This window comes from Ursus maritimus, unplaced genomic scaffold (assembly GCF_017311325.1).
Source record: "Ursus maritimus isolate PB19 unplaced genomic scaffold, ASM1731132v1 scaffold_7, whole genome shotgun sequence".
NCBI classification, from domain to species: domain Eukaryota; kingdom Metazoa; phylum Chordata; class Mammalia; order Carnivora; family Ursidae; genus Ursus; species Ursus maritimus.
This window is the reverse complement of record NW_024426885.1, coordinates 34,848,364-34,866,554: the sequence shown is the minus strand read 5'-3', so window position 1 is coordinate 34,866,554 and position 18,191 is coordinate 34,848,364. Positions and strand designations below refer to the sequence as shown.

The window sequence follows — 18,191 nt, the reverse complement described above, 5'->3', positions numbered from 1 at the left end:
GCCGAGGCAAGAGGCGGGCGGGGGCCGCGGAGAGCGGCAGCCGCGGGCCGGGCGCGTGCGGGGGCGACGGCAGGGCGGAGCATCCGGGCTCGCGCGCGAGGCGAGCGCGGCGCGGGCGCCGGCAGAGCGGCGCGGCGGCGGCGGTTGGAAGCGGCGGCCCAGAGCCCTCTCGCGGCCGCGGCGGCAGCAGCGCCAGCCCCAGCAGCAGCCCGGCCGCCGCCGCCGCCGCCGCGTCGCGCTCCCGCCGCCCGGCCCGACATGAGTGAAGCGGATCGGGTGCCCTCGCCCGCCGCGCCGCCGGAGGTGGCAGCGGCAGCGCCGGACGAGAGGAAAGGGAAGGAGCCTGAGCGCGAGAAGCTGCCGCCCATCGTGTCGGCGGGCGCCGGAGCTGCTGCGGTAAGTGCCGGGCGGGGGCAGCGGGGCGCCCCGACGGCGGGCGGCGGGAGGGAAGGCAGGGGGCGCCCGGCGACCCCCGGGGCCCCCAGCGGAGATGCGGCCAGGCCGTCCTTCCCCGGGCTGCAGTGGAGTGTGCCTCGTGGACAGCCGCGAACACTTCTCGAGCTGCACCTTCCACAGTCGGGAAATGTTAGGGTGGCCGCGTCCGCTGCCCATTCTCGGTTATTGTCTGGTTTGGGGGGCCCACTTTCTCTAAGGAAATGACCAGCATCTTGGAGTCGACGTTATCATCTGTTGGGTGAGGGCAAGGTGTCAGGCAGGGCGGAGTGGGTTTTCCACGGAGGTGCCTGCCTGCCTTTGGGGCGCGGAGATTTAACCCCTTCTCTTCGATTTTCTTTCCCTTCCCCCCTGGGATTGAACAGGCTGTGCGGCGAGTTCCACTTAATTGTGACCTTTCCGTTGCTGTCAGGATAGTGGGAGGTAGATGCCTCGGTGATGGTTTTATTTTTCATATGGTACAGACATGTGACGTAAGGTGGAGAGGCTTCTTTAACCTTTTATTTAAACTCAAGTTATCTAAGCTTGACAGGGATGATTTCCCAGCTGGATTTTCTTAAGGATTATTTGGAGAGCGCTCTAAGGCTTCCAACTACATATTGCCAGATGATGTAATGGGACAGCCCCCCTTCCCTGTTTTTACTGGTGGTTATGACTCTGATTACTTTGGAGCACACACACACAAATTAATCTCTGATTTTTGAGATTTTTATTTGACATAACATTTAAATACTTTTTGAAAGTTTGCTTTGGTACATTTAAAGGCCATGACTTGTCATGCATTTGTGCTTGACAAAATAGTAAAAGTTTAGAGAACATGATACATTTTCTTTATTCCTACTTGCAATTCATTTCTTAAAACCTCCCTCTTAAATGACTAAGAAGTTACTAAAATAGCTCACTCTTTAAAGTGTTAGGAATAATGTTTTGATTCTGTAGGTTTTTAAAAAATGTCTAGGGACTGTGATAACAGGAAATTGTTAGAACAAGCTCTGATCATTAAATCAGTGCAGCAAAGTATGGACAGTAATAAAATGACATACATATTAAAATATAGCTACAATTGAATGGTAAATTGGAGTTGTGTGCAGTTAGGGATCACTTTGGGAAATGGTTTGAAGGAATTTATCACCCAACTGCTTGCAGACCCAGTTCCTGTGTTGGTACCCTAGGCTTTCAGAGTTTATCCAGGACGTTCTTAACTTGCAAAAAGACAGTGTTTTGAAAATTCATTCCTAAATCAGTTGTTTAAAACAACGAATGCACATGCTTCTAAGAAACAGTTATATGAATGGGTTTAGGTCCTCAAGTGAGCACCCTCCGCAAAACATATTTGGGGAGAAATTGATATACTAGGGGACCAGGTCTAGAGATTGTTTCCTGAAACCGTTGGCGTTCAGAGTTTTGGAATCCAGAGTTTTTCAGATTTTAGAAAGGCAATTCGTTACATATGTCATATATAATATCCACAGTGAGGTACTGGCCAGTTCTTCTTAATCAAGCATGTCAGTCAGTAGCTCTGCAGTGAAATGTATGTGTGTTCACACTAAGAGAGGTAAAGTCAGACCTAAGTATAAATAGCTTCATATCAGTTCAGATCAGGTTGGATTGTCAGAGTTCAGGTCAGGTACATGTTTTGTCACCATATGAGTTATAAAAACCTTTCAGTTTTAATAGCTTATAGGATTTCAAAAGTGTGAATAAAATATTATGGACTTTTACTACCAAACAAGAATAGAGTTCGATAAGTTTTTTGAAACCTTGAATTAAAGAAAATTGAATAAAATATGTGTTTGGTCCTCCAGAGGGCAGGAGAGCTGGGATGATGTCTGAGTTCACAAGCAGGTGGGGAAGGCCTTGGTTTGGAGGGACAGGGAAAGACAGTTTGTGGCCCGTTTGGTTGTTTTTCAGCCTCCATCGTGGATTAGATGAAGCTTCTGAAGGTTTGCTTGGAACCTGATTGCCATCAATAACTTTTTCTTTGGGCCACTTTAGTGATTCTTTTTGCCCCAGGTGAATAGTTCTATGTAGACTGAGTTTATGACTCAATGTAACCCTACATTATTGGCTTTTTCCAAAAATCATTCTATTACATTTTTATGGGAGTTTGGAAATAATTTAAAGTGACAGCTCCCTAGAATAAATAGAAGGCCAGGTTATGATGACCCTAAGTAAGCTCGAAGAGTTGGGACTATAGCCTGGAAATATAAGGAAATGTGCAGGTGTGGGATTGAGGATACTGGAAAAAGCAGCCCTAAAGTGATTGATCCTAAGACCACCTAAGTGTAAAGGAAGTCCGTTCTAGCCAGAAAGTGCCTACCACAGTGGTCTCAAACGTGACTGACCACAGTTTCCCTGGTAGAAGATTAAAATCCTGATTCCCAGATCTCACCTCAGAGCACCAGTTTTCAAACTTTGATGCACAGTAGAATCACCTGGGGAACGTTTAGAGCCATCATTGTTCAGTTTTAATTGCAAACCAGTTAAATCAATTTCTGCAGTTGGGGCTCAGACTTCTTTTAAATTCTCAGGTGTAGCTAAGATTGAAAATTTGCGCTTTATGTACTAAATTAAGAGCTCCATGAAATCTGTATTTTAACTACATTTGTTCAAGTCTACTTAGTTTGTGGAGCAGCATTTGAAATGGACTGGTGAAAGATATGTATTAAATCAGTGAGGCACAGCAGAGACCAAGGGTGGTGGGGGAACTGAGAGAAATGGTGGTTAAAGTGGTCCTAGTTATAGATGCTCAAGAGGCTCAGGACAAAGACCCGAGAAAACCATCAGGGCGCATGGTTTGGCCTTGCTGCTGTGTACAGGTGATGCAAGTCCACAGAGTTGAGGAGACTGAGGAATTGGAAGCAGGACATGGATACAAAGGGGTAGTGGTGTGAACATTGAATTTACTGAGGTTGACGAATTGGAGTGGAGGAGAATATTGTAAATTAGTTGTTGATATAATACAGAAGTTAGAAAAAAAAATGGTGAGTAGGAAAGAAGAAAATGGTCAGAGGAAGAGCAGAAATAATAGTGGCGGGGCACCTGGGTGGCTCAGTCGGTTAAGTGTCTGACTCTTGGTTTCGGCTCAGGTCATGATCTCAGGGTTGTGAGATCAAACCCTGCATGGGGCTCTACGCTCAGCGTGGAGTCAGCTTGAGATTCTCTGTCTCCCTCTCTCTCCCCGGGCTCTCACAAGCACTCGTGCTGTCTCTCTCTCAAACAAAATAAGTAAATTCTTAAAAAAAAAAATAATAGTGACAAGTGAGGATGAGTTTGACTGTCGACTTCAACATTTAAATCAGGTGAACAGGAAGAGGGAGGAGTTCTCCACAGGATAGGATAGCAAGGAATGAAATGGGTTCAAGCCAGAGCTAGAGTTAATGAAATCAGGGAGGTGAAGGGAAATGGAGGAAAACAGTTTAGGATTTCAAAGGGAAGTTTGCCCTCACTGAAGGCTAGAAGACTTGTCAAGTAGATGGAAGGCGTGGGGAAGGTTTTGAGGGAAAGCATAAAGTTTGTGGAGAGGATTTGATAGGAAGTCAGTAGCAAGAATGAGAAGTTCATATACATTGTGTCAGGTGTGTATAAATGGGCTTGGTGAAGCCAGTAGCCAAAATGAAACTACCAGTTATTAAACATCTATTATGTTTAGCTTTGGGCTAGATGCTACAGAAAACACAAAACATGGCTTAAAAAAAATTCCTGCCTCAGAGGAGGCAAGGCTAACACATGGAAACATAACAAAGCAAAGCAATGTGTGTAAGTCACAATGAGCCATAGAAACAATTTGCGCTATAGGAGACCAGAGAAAGGAAATCAATGTGTGCAGAACTGTGAAGAAAGGCCTTGAAGTAAAGGTAATTATTTAAGCCAGCTGGCCATTGAAGGATGATAGGATTTGGATGGGCAAAAGAAAGTGGTATAAGTAATCCAGTGTGGAAAACAACATGAACAAGGCTAAAGGAAAAGCATTAGGGAGTAATACAGTGAGCCCAATGGAAGCGTGCTGGGAACTTGTGGGAGGTAAGTAAGATTGCCTGGGGGCTGGAGCCAGATCACTAGGCACAGAAGTATGGGCATTTTTTTTTCCTCCTGTGGTTAGTGGGAAGCCACTGGAGTTGCTTAAATAGAGGAACGACATAATGAAATCCATGGTAGTGATTAGCGGTAGTTAGCCTGGAGGGGGAGGAGGAAGAGTGCAAAGAAGGAGCTTTGAAGTTGGTACCTGAGATAAACAGGTGCATCCACTCAGTTGGTGGCCATGTGATAACTGGAAGGGATGGAAGAACCCACATGACGTGGAACCTTACTAGACAACAGAATGGAAAAGAAGGAAGATTGATACAGAAAAGGATTCTGCAGTTTCCAGACAAGTTATCTCAGAGAAAAATGTTTATATCAAAAGGCAATCCAGGCAATAGCATTCCAAATAAACATACGTGTGTGTGAGCTCATATAAACCCTGCCCATCTAGGTGTTCGGAACAATCTTATACATGGAGACTCTTATGCCCTTTGTCCATTATGTTCTTCTTTTTTTTTTTTTTTTAAGATTTTATTTATTTATTTGACAGAGACAGCCAGCGAGAGAGGGAACACAAGCAGGGGGAGTAGGAGAGGAAGAAGCAGGCTCCCAGCAGAGGAGTCTGATGTGGGGCTCGATCCCAGAACGCCGGGATCACGCCCTGAGCCGAAGGCAGACGCTTAACGACTGCGCCATTCAGGCGCCCCTGTCCATTATGTTCTAAACAAGAGGTGAGACGGGTGAGAGTGAAGGCTATGGTGCCAAAGGTGTTGTAAGCAGTTTAATAAACCACAGATCTTATAAAAAATACATCATATATGTATGCTTAATATATATAAGTAATATAAATCATAGCTAGTATTTGAGTACCTACTCTTTGCTAAGCATCTTCCCTGTATCTCTTGTTTAGTCAGGTTGCAACCAAAACCAATCCCAACAACCACTATGATGGTGAGGAAGGTATTCTCATTTCACAGAAAAGGAATCAGAGTCAGAGAGGTTACCAGTTCCTTGCTGAAGGGTAAAATGGTGAGTAAGTAGCAGAACTTGGTTTAAAATTGAGACTTTTCTGACTCAGAAACCCATGCTTTTCCACATACTGTATCTATGGTCAGGGCAATGTGGCTCGAAGAACCTACACCTATAGCAATATTTGTTCTTTTTGAAAAGAGGTTGTGGTCTAGTGACAAGTTTGTTCAAAATTTTGTTAACCAGAGATAGAACTATTATGGAAGAGAAAATGTGTTCTAGGATATCTGATAGTGTCAGCTTTAATGATGGTATGAATGAATGAATGAATTTTCTATGTAAAATAAAGCAATCTCATTAAAGAAAAATAATCTGAGAGTCTTAAGACATAAAAAGGAGGGCGAAAGCTATATAAATATATATCCAGGGTGTCTCTAATTTTGAGTGGGTTGTAAAGTCTGTTTGTCAATTTTTTTTTTTTAACTGCACAGCCATTATGTTGTTGCCTACTTCTTCTCTCATTCATAACTAATTCAGCATATTAGGACGTAAGTAATTTGACTATATGTAACAATTGGAGAAAAATTACAGCCAACACATTGTAAGTTGTGAACCAGGGAACCTTGAAAAGTGCCCTATGTAATACTGAAACGTCCTCATAGGGTAAGTGAGAAGACAAAAATAATACACATAAAGCATTTAGGAAAGAGCTTTGACAAAGTGAGCACTCAGTAAATGTTGGATGATGATATTATTGTTGTTGTTGTTATTTGCAAACCAACATCTGTAGCTGGGTAGCTTTTTGTAAGCCAGCCCGCCCTTTCTAATTCTGTCCTGTGGCTTTGGTACTTTCCTTCATAACCTTCTGTATCAAACCTCCAGTCCTGTACCACCCCATCTTCCTTCTCTTTTCCTACCATGTGCGTGTGCCCATCTGCACGAGTGTGTGAGCACGGGCGCGTGCGTATACACACGCACACACACACACAACACACACACTGAATTAAAGGATATTATGCATTCTCTGAACTCTTCAGGGTTGGTGTATGCCAGGGTTCATATGGATTTCTTTTTGAAGAGGAAAAGAAAGAGCTTCAAAAAGGGGTACAGCTAGTGTTGCCAGAGTAGCAGGTTATTTTGGCATAGTGTTTGGAAATTAGCTTGCTTATTTTTAGTTTGAGTTGAGGAAGAGAGAGTAGAGAAAGATCAACAGAAGACAAGTGAGGAAATGGGTGGAGCTGAGAAAGCTCTGGGAAGCTTTGATTTCCCTGCTTTTTTCTCCTGTTTTTGTTTTGTTTTGTTCTGTTTCTAGTATGAGTTTACTCTATGCGTGAAGGATTCCTTCTGGCATTGCAAAAATGTTAGACTGCTAAGCCTTATATGAAGAATTAGTTGTTCCTAAGTTGATATTTGTAACTTAGTGACATTTTGGTAAGCAGTCAAAAAACAAGTTTTGGGGAATGATTGTAGTAGACGAATATGCCTTTTAAAAATAGAAATTATTGAAATTTTACTATTGAAAAGTCTATCTGAAGTGTGAGTCTAGTCATTAAAGAAAGCTCTAATTTCAAATTAACTTGGTTTTTATGCACACGTTTTTATTAAAGAATAGCAAATTGGTTGAGGAATTGTGATCGCATCAAATCATACATTTTAAAAGTAGTATTTTACTGTATAACAATAATCTATTGATGCAATTTTTTTCTTTTCCTCTGTTGTAAAATAAGTGAATAAAATCTCCCATGCCACCTTGCCTTCCTGATGAGTGAACACTGAATTTTCTGTTTCAGGACTAACATTTCTTTTATATTGAGTAGGGTTAATTTTCAGTTATTTATAATATTAATTGCATTGTGACTTTTTTGGTGTCAGAATTTTGTTTCAGAATCCATATCCTTATTTCCTAGTCTCCTTTGAAAGAGGTGGTTTATATCACTTCAGGAAAGCAATTCCACTTGGACTGATGCTATTTAGTTTGGGAGGGAAGTTCACGCCTTGAAGTAGCTAACTTTTCACATCTTAATGTAAGGCTGTCCAGCAAAGTTAGCACTTCTGATTTTATAACCCAGCATCCTAATAGGGAACTGTGAAAAAACATACAAAAAAGAAAAACAAAGTATTTTTACCCAGTAACAGGGCTTTAAATAGTCTGCTTTGTAGACTAAACACATTTGAGGCCTCTCCTCTGATATGCCCCTACCTGGTAATTTAGGTCAGTTTCTATAAAAAGTTGGTAAAGCAGACTATCTTTAAATGTTTTTTATTTTAACTTAAAACATATAAATGTACATTTGTTCACCTGTCTTTTGACACAGTAGCCTTTGTTTAATACCACAGGAAGCCACTCACTCTTTGTAAAGTGGTTTTTCTATGCATTATAGGTAGTTTTTGGGCTCATTGATACTGAATGATACATGCATTATGCATTATATTAGGAGCACTTAACCTGTTGCTGAAATATTTATCTTTGAATATGAAAAATATATTTCAGTGAGGTATGGCTCAAAATATAGATTGCTATGTATAGATGTATAGATATATAGATACAGATATCTATCAGAAATTACCAAAGTAAGAAACTCAGTTTTTATTCATTCAGATATCTTTTATTCTTTGTCTGTAGTGTATTTTAAACCATATTTAAATCCACTACCTATCCAGCAAATCCCTTCTTCCAAAAATGATGTAGGGATATTCTGAATCAGAATAATAATTCTGTTCTTGGGGCACCTGGGTGGCACAGCAGTTAAGCGTCTGCCTTCGGCTCAGGGCATGATCCCGGCGTTATGGGATCGAGCCCCACATCAGGCTCTTCCGCTATGAGCCTGCTTCTTTCTCTCCCACTCCCCCTGCTTGTGTTCCCTCTCTTGCTGGCTGTCTCTCTCTCTCTGTCAAATAAATAAATAAAATCTTAAAAAAAAAAATTCTGTTCTTTTCCCTAAGATTGTATGCTGTATTGGATCTAGTTTAGGAAAATGTTTTCATCTGTCTAGAGCAGCTCTGTCCAGGAGAAATATAATGCAAATCACATATGTAATTTAAAATTTTCTAATAGCCACATCAAAACAAATAAAAATAAAGAGGTAAAGTTACTTATAATAATATATTTTACTTAGCCCAACATATCCAGAAATTTACCATTTCAGTATTTAATCAAATTAATTGATTGAGCTGAACTGAACTACTTTACTTCTTTTTCATACTACGTCTTTGAAAATTGTGTATTTTACACTTACTAGGTATCTGTTTGGATTAGCACATTTCAAGTCCTTCATAGCCCCCTTTAGCAAATGGCCATATTAGTGCAGATCTGTGATATCTTCTTGTCCTCCCAAGATTTCTTAAATCCATTCTTAGTTTTAATTATTGTTTATTCCTCTTGTAGCAGTCCTCAGAGTGTTATCTTCTACATCCTTATAGACGTCCATGAGGTCGAAACTACTTTTATGATACTAAGATATTATTTGTCTTGTCTTATTTCCACTCATTCTCCTGAGTGTAGAGTGTAGTTTTCTAAAGGGTACATGACTTAGTATTGCAACAAATTGAACACAGAAGCAGATAGAAGAATCCAGCTGTCTTCTGTGAAACCAGATGTTAAAAAATAGATTTGCAAAATGTAAATGCCACTCTTCTCACTAAGATTTTTTGTTGCTGTTTGAGAAAATATATTTTCCATACATGGGTTTATTGTTATCTTAAAAGGAATTAATACATGCAATAATTTTTAAGAGTGTAAAGGGATTCCGAGACTAGAAAGTTTGAGAACCACTACTACAACATATGTTGAATTTCCTTGTTTGCTTTTTATTTGGCATTATTGATGACAGCTATTCTACAAAAGTGTATTTTCCAACTAACCAAGTGTTATATTGAACATTTTAGAATACCCAATCATTATTTATTGTATGGAGCATTTTCTAAAACACATTATGTAGGGGTGCCTGGGTGGCTTAGTCGTTAAGTGTCTGCCTTTGGCTCAGGGCATGATCCCAGGGTCCTGGGATCAAGCCCCACATCAGGCTCCCTGCTCTGCTGGGAGCCTGCTTCTTCCTCTCCCAGTCCCCCTGTTTGTGTTCCCTCTCTCACTGGCTGTCTCTCTCTCTGTCAAATAAATAAATAAAATCTTTAAAAAAATAAAATAAAATACATTATGTACCTCTCAAATAGAAGATACTGAACACAATTTAGCATGTCCTGATCCCTGTGACAGCTTTGCATCCAGAGCTGACCGCTTCACAGAGCTCTATGCAGAGTCCATTTGTATTGTTTGTCCCTTCAGTAAGTACAACTTCTGCCAGTTGACCCAAATAGCTAGAATGTAATATTAATTTTCACTTGATGTAGTTTAAAATGCAAGCATTTCCCAGCTGGTTACCAAAACTAGTTAAATATGTTTAAAATATGTTATGAATGATGAATTTTGTAGATATAGAAATTCAGTTTAAAATATTTTAATTCAAAGACCCTAAGGTAGTGAGATATTATGGCTTTAAAAGGTGTTTCATGATGGAACAGAGCCAGCATATTATTCTTTTATCAGTGATTGGTTTAGAATGTGAACAGAAATGTTTTATCTTCTACAGCAGCTTTTGGGGAATAGAGGCTGAACAAGGAAAATTTTACCAGAATCTTGAATATGATAGAACTTGGTGTTCAGTACAAAAGGTATCATGGAAAACCACAAATATCCTTCTTATTAACACCTGATGAAAAATATGATAAAGAAATCAGAAATTTAACTCAGGTGTAGTTTGTTCCTCAGTAAAGGTTAAAAACAGGAATTTGTATAAAAATTTAAAATTAGGTTGACAATATTATATGTTAACAATAGCAGAGCAGATACTCTATTTATTTATATTTTTTGAAATTATTTGTGATTATTAATAGTCAAAGAGACCATTGAGGTCCATATTAGGTGCTTGTGAAATATGATCTTTGATTAATTATGTAATTACTTAGGTTGACAATATTATATGTTAATTTTTTTTTTTTTAAGATTTTTTTATTTATTTATGTGACAGAGAGACAGACAGCGAGAGAGGGAACACAAGCAGGGGGAGCGGGAGAGGAAGAAGCAGGCTCCCAGAGGAGGAGCCTGATGTGGGACTCGATCCCGGAACGCCGGAATCACGCCCTGAGCCAAAGGCAGACGCTTAACGACTGCGCTACCCAGGCGCCCCGACAATATTATATGTTAACAATAGCAGAGCAGATACTCTATTTATTTATATTTTTTGAAATTATTTGTGATTATAAATAGTCAAAGAGATCATTGAGGTCCATATTAGGTACTTGTGAAATATGATCTTTGATTAATTATGTAATTACTTCATACATTTTTTTTTTTTTTTTTTTTTTTTTTTTTTTTGCTGTTTATTGAACCCGTGGTAGCTTCTGCCTAGAGTTAGGTCTATTATTTATTATGCCAGGTTTAAATATTTTGAGTTTTTTTCCTCAATGAATTCTTGGTGTTTTTTTCCTTCATGTTCCCTCTTTGTGCTTATCTTCAATCTGTAACAGCTGGTTTGGTATCCTGCTACTCTATTCTTCAACACATCCAGCCCACTGCTTGTAGGCTGGCCACATTCCAGGACTTCATCCTTAGTGTTCTCCTTCTGTAGGACTCCTAGATTGCATTTCCAAAACTCCTCAGGAAACCAAATGTAATAATTGTTGTAGATTCAGTTCTTAGAAGACTTATAAAGAAATGTTCTCTAACCTTTAATTTAGTCTGATGTTTGATGTCAATACCCAATAGCTTCTTGAGTTGATTCTCTAAGTTTTAGTTTACCATGGCACAACATGCTGCCCTGCTTTTTCTTGTAAAAAGATTAGATTATGTGTAAGATTTCTCTTGTACAAGCTAGTGTGGGACAACGGCCATTTTGTGAGTTTGCTTTTATTAATCTGTAGTGTACTGTCAGCCTCTGAAATTGTCCATGATTTGTTTTCATGTCATTTCAAGTATAAAGTATCAAGAACATAGCCATCTTAAAACAAGAGACTTAGTAGACCAAGGATTTTTTCCATGTCATTTAAGTTTTTTTGATTGCAAGGAACAGAAAGCCGGGCCATATATGCCTCCCTTAGGAAAAAGGGGGATTTATTGGAATGATACATACACATAGATCAGAACCAGAAAGCAAACTGGAACAGAGACTGGCCACTCTCTGTGCCTCTGCTGTTCTCTCACTCTTGGCTGGCACTCTTTTCCATATTCCTTCATCTAAAATCTGGAAAGATCTCCTTCTGATTATGTACTAGGAAGAATCAGTGCCCTTTATGCCAGGCCACCTAATGTGTAGCCACTCAGGCTACAGATGGCTACCCTTTGGTTGAGTGCCTATCTCTGCTCCCATCTGTGGCCATTCCTGCACAGAGAATAGCAGTAATGCTCTGGGACCACAGAGGCAAACATTGGATTTGGCAGCCATGAAACATGCTCAGTGTATCTTCCCTCAAACCTTTGTACCCTTCCAGCCACTGGCCTTTCTCCCCTTCTGTAAAGCTTCTGGACATAGCAATTGCTGCTCATTGCCTCCACTTCCTAACTTTCCACTCATTCACAAGTCCAGTTCATATAGTTTTTGCCACCACCATTCCCCTGAATCTGTTGTCTCCAGTGTCCCCAGGATTTCACAGTTGTTCATCTAGTAGGTGCATTTTATTTTATTTTATTTTTAAAGATTTTATTTATTTATTTGACAGAGAGAGACAGTGAGAGAGGGAACACAAGGGGAGTGTCAGAGGGAGAAGCAGGCTCCCAGCGGAGCAGGGAGCCTGATGTGAGGCTCAATCCCAGGACCCTGGCATCATGACCTGAGCCGAAGGCAGACGCTTAATGGCTGAGCTACCCAGGCGCCCCTCTAGTAGGTGCATTTTAGACCTAATCACTCTCCATTGTTTAACTGACCATATCTTTCCTTGAAACTTGATCTTCCCTTCATTTTTAACACATCACCTTTTCTTGGATTTCATATCTCCTTGGCCATTGATACTTTATCTGCTTTGTCAGCTCATATCATACGTGCCTCAGAGATACTGCAGGTTTAATTCCAGACCACTGGCATAAAGCATATATCACAATAAAGCGAGTCAAATCAAACTTTTTTAAATTTCCCACTGCATATAAAATTATGTTGACACTCTACTGTAGCTTATTAAGTGTCTAAAAGCGTAATATTTAAAAAACAATGTACATACCTTAATTTAAAAATACTTTATTGCTAAAAAAAATGCTGACCACCATTGAAGCATTCAGTGAGTCATAATTTTTTTGCTGGTAGAGGGTCTGGCCTTGATGTTGATGGCTGCTGACTGATCGGGGTGGTGGCTGATGAAAGTTGGGGTGGCTATGGCAGTTTATTAAAATAAAACAATGACGTTGGCTGCATCAATTGACTCTTCCTTTCACAAATGATTTCTCTGCAGCATGTGATGTTGTTTGATAGCAGTTTAGAGCTTCTTTCCAAATTAAGTCAATCATCTAAAACCCTGCCTCTGTTTTATCAGCTAAATTGATGTTCTTATCTGCATCCACCCTTGACATTTCAACAGTCTTCCAGGACTAGATTCCATCTCAAGAAACCACGTGCTTGGCTCATCCATAAGCAGCAATGCCTCATCTGTTAAAGTTTCACCATGTGATTGCAGCAGTCCAGGCACATCCTAGGCTCCACTTATAATTCTAGTTCTCTTGCTGTTTCCACCACATTAGCAGTTACTTCCTCCACAGAAGTCTTGAACCCCTTAAAGTCATCCATGAGGGTTGGAATCCACTTCTTCCAAACTCCTGTGAATATTGCTATTTTGACCTCTTCGCATGAGTCACAGATGTTCTTAATGGCATCTAGCATGGTGAATCCTTTCCAGAAGTTTTCATTTGACTTTGCCCAGATCCATCGGAGGAATTCCTATCTAGGGCAGCTACAGCCTCATGAAATGTATTTTTTAAATATGACTTAGAAATCAAAATGACTCCTTGATCCATAAGCTGCATGATGGTTTTTGTGTTAGCAGGCATGAAGACAACATTCAGTTCATTGTACATCTCCATCAGAGTTCCCGGGTGACCAGGTGCATTGTCAATGAGCAGTAATATTTTGAAAGGCATCTTTTTTCTGAGCAGTAGGTCTCCATAGTGGGCTTAAAATACTCAGTAAACCATGTTGTAAACAGATGTGCTGTCACCCAGGCTTTATTATTCCATTTATAGAACACAGAGTAGATCTAGCATAATTTTTAAGGGCCCTAGAATTTTCGGAATGGTCAACAACATTGGCCTCAACTCAGAATCACCAGCTACGTTAGCCCCTAGAAAGGAAATCAGCCTGTCTTTTGAAACCAAGTATTTACTTCTCCTTTCTATGAAAGTTTTAGATGACTCTTCTTCCAGTCGAAGGCTATTTCATCTGAAATGACACTGAAAAACCTGTTGTTTAGTGCAGCTGCCTTCATGAATTAACTTAGCTAAATCTTCTGGGTAACTTGCTACAGCTTCTGTATCAGCATTTGCTGCTTCCCTTGCACTTTTGTGTTATGGACCTGGCTTCTTTCTTTAAACCTCATGAAGCAACTTCTGCTGGCTTCCAACTTTTCTGCGGCTTCCTCACTTCTCCCGGCCTTCATAGAATTGCAGAGAGTTAAGGTCTTGCTCTGGATTAGGTTTTGGCTTAAGGAAATGTTGCGGCTGGTTTGATCCTCTATCCAGACCACTCAAACTTTCTCTATATCAGCAGTAAGGCTGTTTTGTTTTCTTATCATTTGTGTGTTCACTGGAGTAGCACTTTTAATTTCCTTCAAGAACTTCTCCTTTGTATTCACAACTTGGCTGTTTGGTGCAAGAGGCCTAGTTTTCAGTTTATTTCATATATCAGTGTATCTTCTTCCTTAAGCTGAATCACTTCTAGCTTTTGAAATAAAGTGAGAGATATGCAACTCTTGCTTTCACTTGAATACTTAGAGGCCATTGTAGGGTTATTAGTTGGCCTAATTGAATAATATTGTTGTGTCTCAGAGAATGGGAGGCCCATGGAGAAGGAAGTAGATGGGACAATAGCCAGTCCCTGAAGCATTCAGAACACACACATTTATCAATTAAGTTTGCCATCTTAAATGGGTGTGATTCATGGTGCCCCAAAACAATTATAATAGTAGCATCAAAGATCATTGCTTATGGATCACCATAATAATAATGATGAAAACGTTTGAAATACTGCATGAATTATCAAAATGTGACACAGAGACACAAAGTAAGCAAATGCTTTGTAAAAGTGGTGCTGATAGACTTCTTGATTCAGGGTTTCTACAAACCTTCAATTTGTAAAAATGCCGTATCTGAGAAATGTTATAAAGAGCAATAGGAGGAGGTATGCCTGTATTTCCCACAGTTCTGGCCTTATATTTAGTTTTGCACAACAATTGCTACGTAATAGTGGCATAATGATAACCCTGTCAGTTAGGAAAAAATCCATTATTTTGGCATGAGAAACACGTTTTTGCCTAGTGAGCATTGATTCCTTTTCCGGTCGTCACTCAGAAAGCAAATTCATGATTTCTAACCCAGGCTAGAATTTTACATACTCTTAAATCATATACCCCCTTGTTTATAGTGAGGTGTCAAAATGTGCATGTTCTCCTCAACTTTGAAATAAAGCATTTTATGTTATTTATTTTGTAATTTATGGAAGGGTTCTATGATTCTCATTATGCTTCACATTTGGAACTGAAGTAGCTCTTAAATTTTGCCATTGTTTTGGCCCAGCCTTCCATGACTCTTCATTCCCTATTCCTATTGTCGTCTTGGTTTAGACTTTATTTCCTCTGATATAAAGGTCCTCTGAGGCCTGGTTTAGCTTCTAGTTTTACTCTCTCTAGCCTCTTCTCTACACTGCTGACCGAGTAATTTTGCTAAGAAACGGATATGATCATATCACTCCCTGCTTAGAGGTCCTCAGTGATTTTTCCCTTTCTCCTTCCATCCAGCACAGCATCTCTACTCCATAGCTTGAGGGCTTCATGATACGGTTTCTGCCTATCTTTCCAGTCTCATCTCACTGGACTGTTCTCCCTTTCTGATTCTCTGTTTCAACCACTCTGCTCCCTAAATCGTATTGTTGCTCAGTCTTAGATAACAGTTAACTGTCTTTGACAGTTATCAGTGAAAAAACAAAAACCGCCCTTGGTATATTAAATTATTGCAGATATTTAAAGCTCGGTCAATATAGCTCCATTCCTGAGAGGCCATTCGTTGATCTCATTTTACAAATTGGTTATTTTTATTAATTGCTATGTATAAACAAAATACATAGTTCATCAAATTTGGCATTTATTTGCACTAGCATTTGAGATGTTCTAAAGAACAAAACATGCAAGTAAGCAAACTTGGCCCTAGTAGGTAATAAAATTCTTATGTAAGTATCCTAATATTTATAATAAGGAATGATTTACTTTTTCAAATGTATAGTTTATTTTTATTTTATTTTCCTAATGAACATACTAGTTCTGTGAATTTGAGTGTATTGCTATAATTTACCAAGATTATGCAGATTATGTAATTTACCAAGAAAAATATCGGATATCATTATCTTGTCTCTTTCTCCAGTTTTCTCTCTTCAGGAATCTATATTATAAATCTATTAGAGATTAGAATTGATAGCTGCTGAATGGATTTGTTGATTGAATCAGTTACTTGTTACTTTATACTATTCAGAGATTCCACAAGTGAATGAAGCTATGTTCTTTGGGACCTTCTTTTATTGAGCAGGGGTAGAGGAAGAAGTAGGAAAATAAAATATTGAGTCTTTCCTAGATTGCTAGGACTTCATTTCCTTAAAGTACATGTAGTTTTTCTCCTTATGTCAATTTCCTCTGCTTACTTGAGTTGCTCCTAAAGCTATCGAATTTCATTCAGCATATATCTGTAAAAGTCAAGAAGATAATAGCCACAAAGTGTTGTTGTGGAAACAAGCTGATATGTGTGATGTACCTACTGTCACAGGATATACCCTAAATAAGTGATAGCTACTATATTGAGAAACTTGGATATATGATGGTTTAAGGGTACAGACTCAGGGTCATTCAGAATTTAAATTCCCACTTACCAGCTCTGTGAACTTGGGCTTGGTACTTCAATTTCCTTATTCATAAAGTGGGGTATAAATACATATCTCATAGGAATGGTATATTAAGGTGCTTAATATAGCACCACGCCTATAGCAACTACTCAATAAGTGACTTGTTTTACTATGCTGTTACACAGGAATAGTCATTTGTTGAGCCACTCATCACATTGTAGGTTTTGTACAAGACCCTACATGATACTGTTTATGATTCTGAAACCAGATTCATCTCCTACTTCTATTTGAAGATTACTTTGTTTTACCTAGGCAATATGTCTAATAGCTGGATCATGTAGCCTAATCCTAACAGAAATATTGATCAGTCTTCACTGAGCCTAAATCTAGTCAGTAAGCAAGCAACATTTCTACTTAGGGCCCCATGAGAATGAATCAGATGGTCCCACTTATCTCTAAGAGAGTAAGAAATGTGGGAGAGTCAGTCCTTGGTAATTGTAAACGTTTTTGCTACATGGTATATGAGCTGATTCTGAAAAGGCAAATGGAAATCAGTTCAGTGGATTAGGAAGGAGGAGAGGAAAAGGAAACAATTGTGAAAGCAAAGAAATTACTTTTAGAGTAAGGGAGTGAATATTAAGAAAGAAGTTATATTCTATTAAGCATCTATAAGCTGGAAAGAGCTAGAGCCGAGAACAAACCCTGAGGTAGCCCTATAACTGCATATTGCCCTGGTAATATTTTATTTATAATTATAAAATACAGATGAATTACATATTATGGACTTTACAGTTATTATTTTGTAGAAAGTGTGTTAATGGATAGATTCTGTGCTATAGGAAGATTGCACTGTTATATGTACCTCTGGATCCCTAAGTGCTTAGCAATATTAGTGTTTTTCCCCCTGTACCTGTTTAACCCAAACCTAACCCCTCACCCATCTCCCTTCTGGTAACCATCAGTTTGTTCTCTATAGTTAAGAGTCTGTTTCTTGGTTTGCCCCTCTCTCTCTTTTTTTCCCTTTGCTCATTTGTTTTGCTTCTAAAATTCCACATATGAGTGAAATCAAATGCTATTTGTCTTTCTCTGACTTATTTCACTTAACATAGTACCCTCTGGTTCCATCCATGTTGTTGCAAATGGCAAGATTTTATTCTTTTTGATGGCCGAGTAATATTCCATGGTATACATACCACATCTTCTTTATCCATTCATCTGTTGATGGACATCTGGGCTCTTTCTGTATTTTGGCTATTGTGGACATTGCTGCTGTAAACCTTGGGCTGCATGTGCCCCTTCAAATCATTATGTTTGTATCCTTAGGATAAATACCTAGTAGAGCAATTGCTGTAGGGTAATTCTATTTTTAATTTTTGAGGATCTCCATACCGTTTTCCAGAGTGGCTGCAACCAGTTTGCATTCCCACCAACAGTGTAAGAGGGTACCCCTTTCTCCACTTCCTCACCAACATCTGTTGTTTCCGTCTTGTTAATTTTAGCCATTCTGACTGGTGTGAGGTGCTATCTCATTGTGGTTTTCATTTGTATTTCCCTGACGCCAGGTGATGTGGAGCATTTTTTCATGTGTCTATTGGCTATTTGTATGTCTTTGGAGAAATGTCTGTTCATGTCTTCTGCCCATTTCTTGACTGGATTTTTTGGGTTTTT

General features: G+C 39.4%; 1 protein-coding gene across 1 annotated transcript in view; it reads left to right on the top strand.

Moving 5' to 3' along the window:
* Window positions 1-258: 258 nt before the first annotated feature.
* Window positions 259-18,191, top strand: part of HECTD2 (HECT domain E3 ubiquitin protein ligase 2) — a 74,572-nt gene continuing 56,639 nt past the window's right edge. Inside the window, exon 1 of the mRNA XM_040624673.1 lies at window positions 259-396. Within this exon, the coding sequence (XP_040480607.1) occupies window positions 259-396 (138 nt within the window). The remainder of the gene's footprint in view (window positions 397-18,191) is intronic.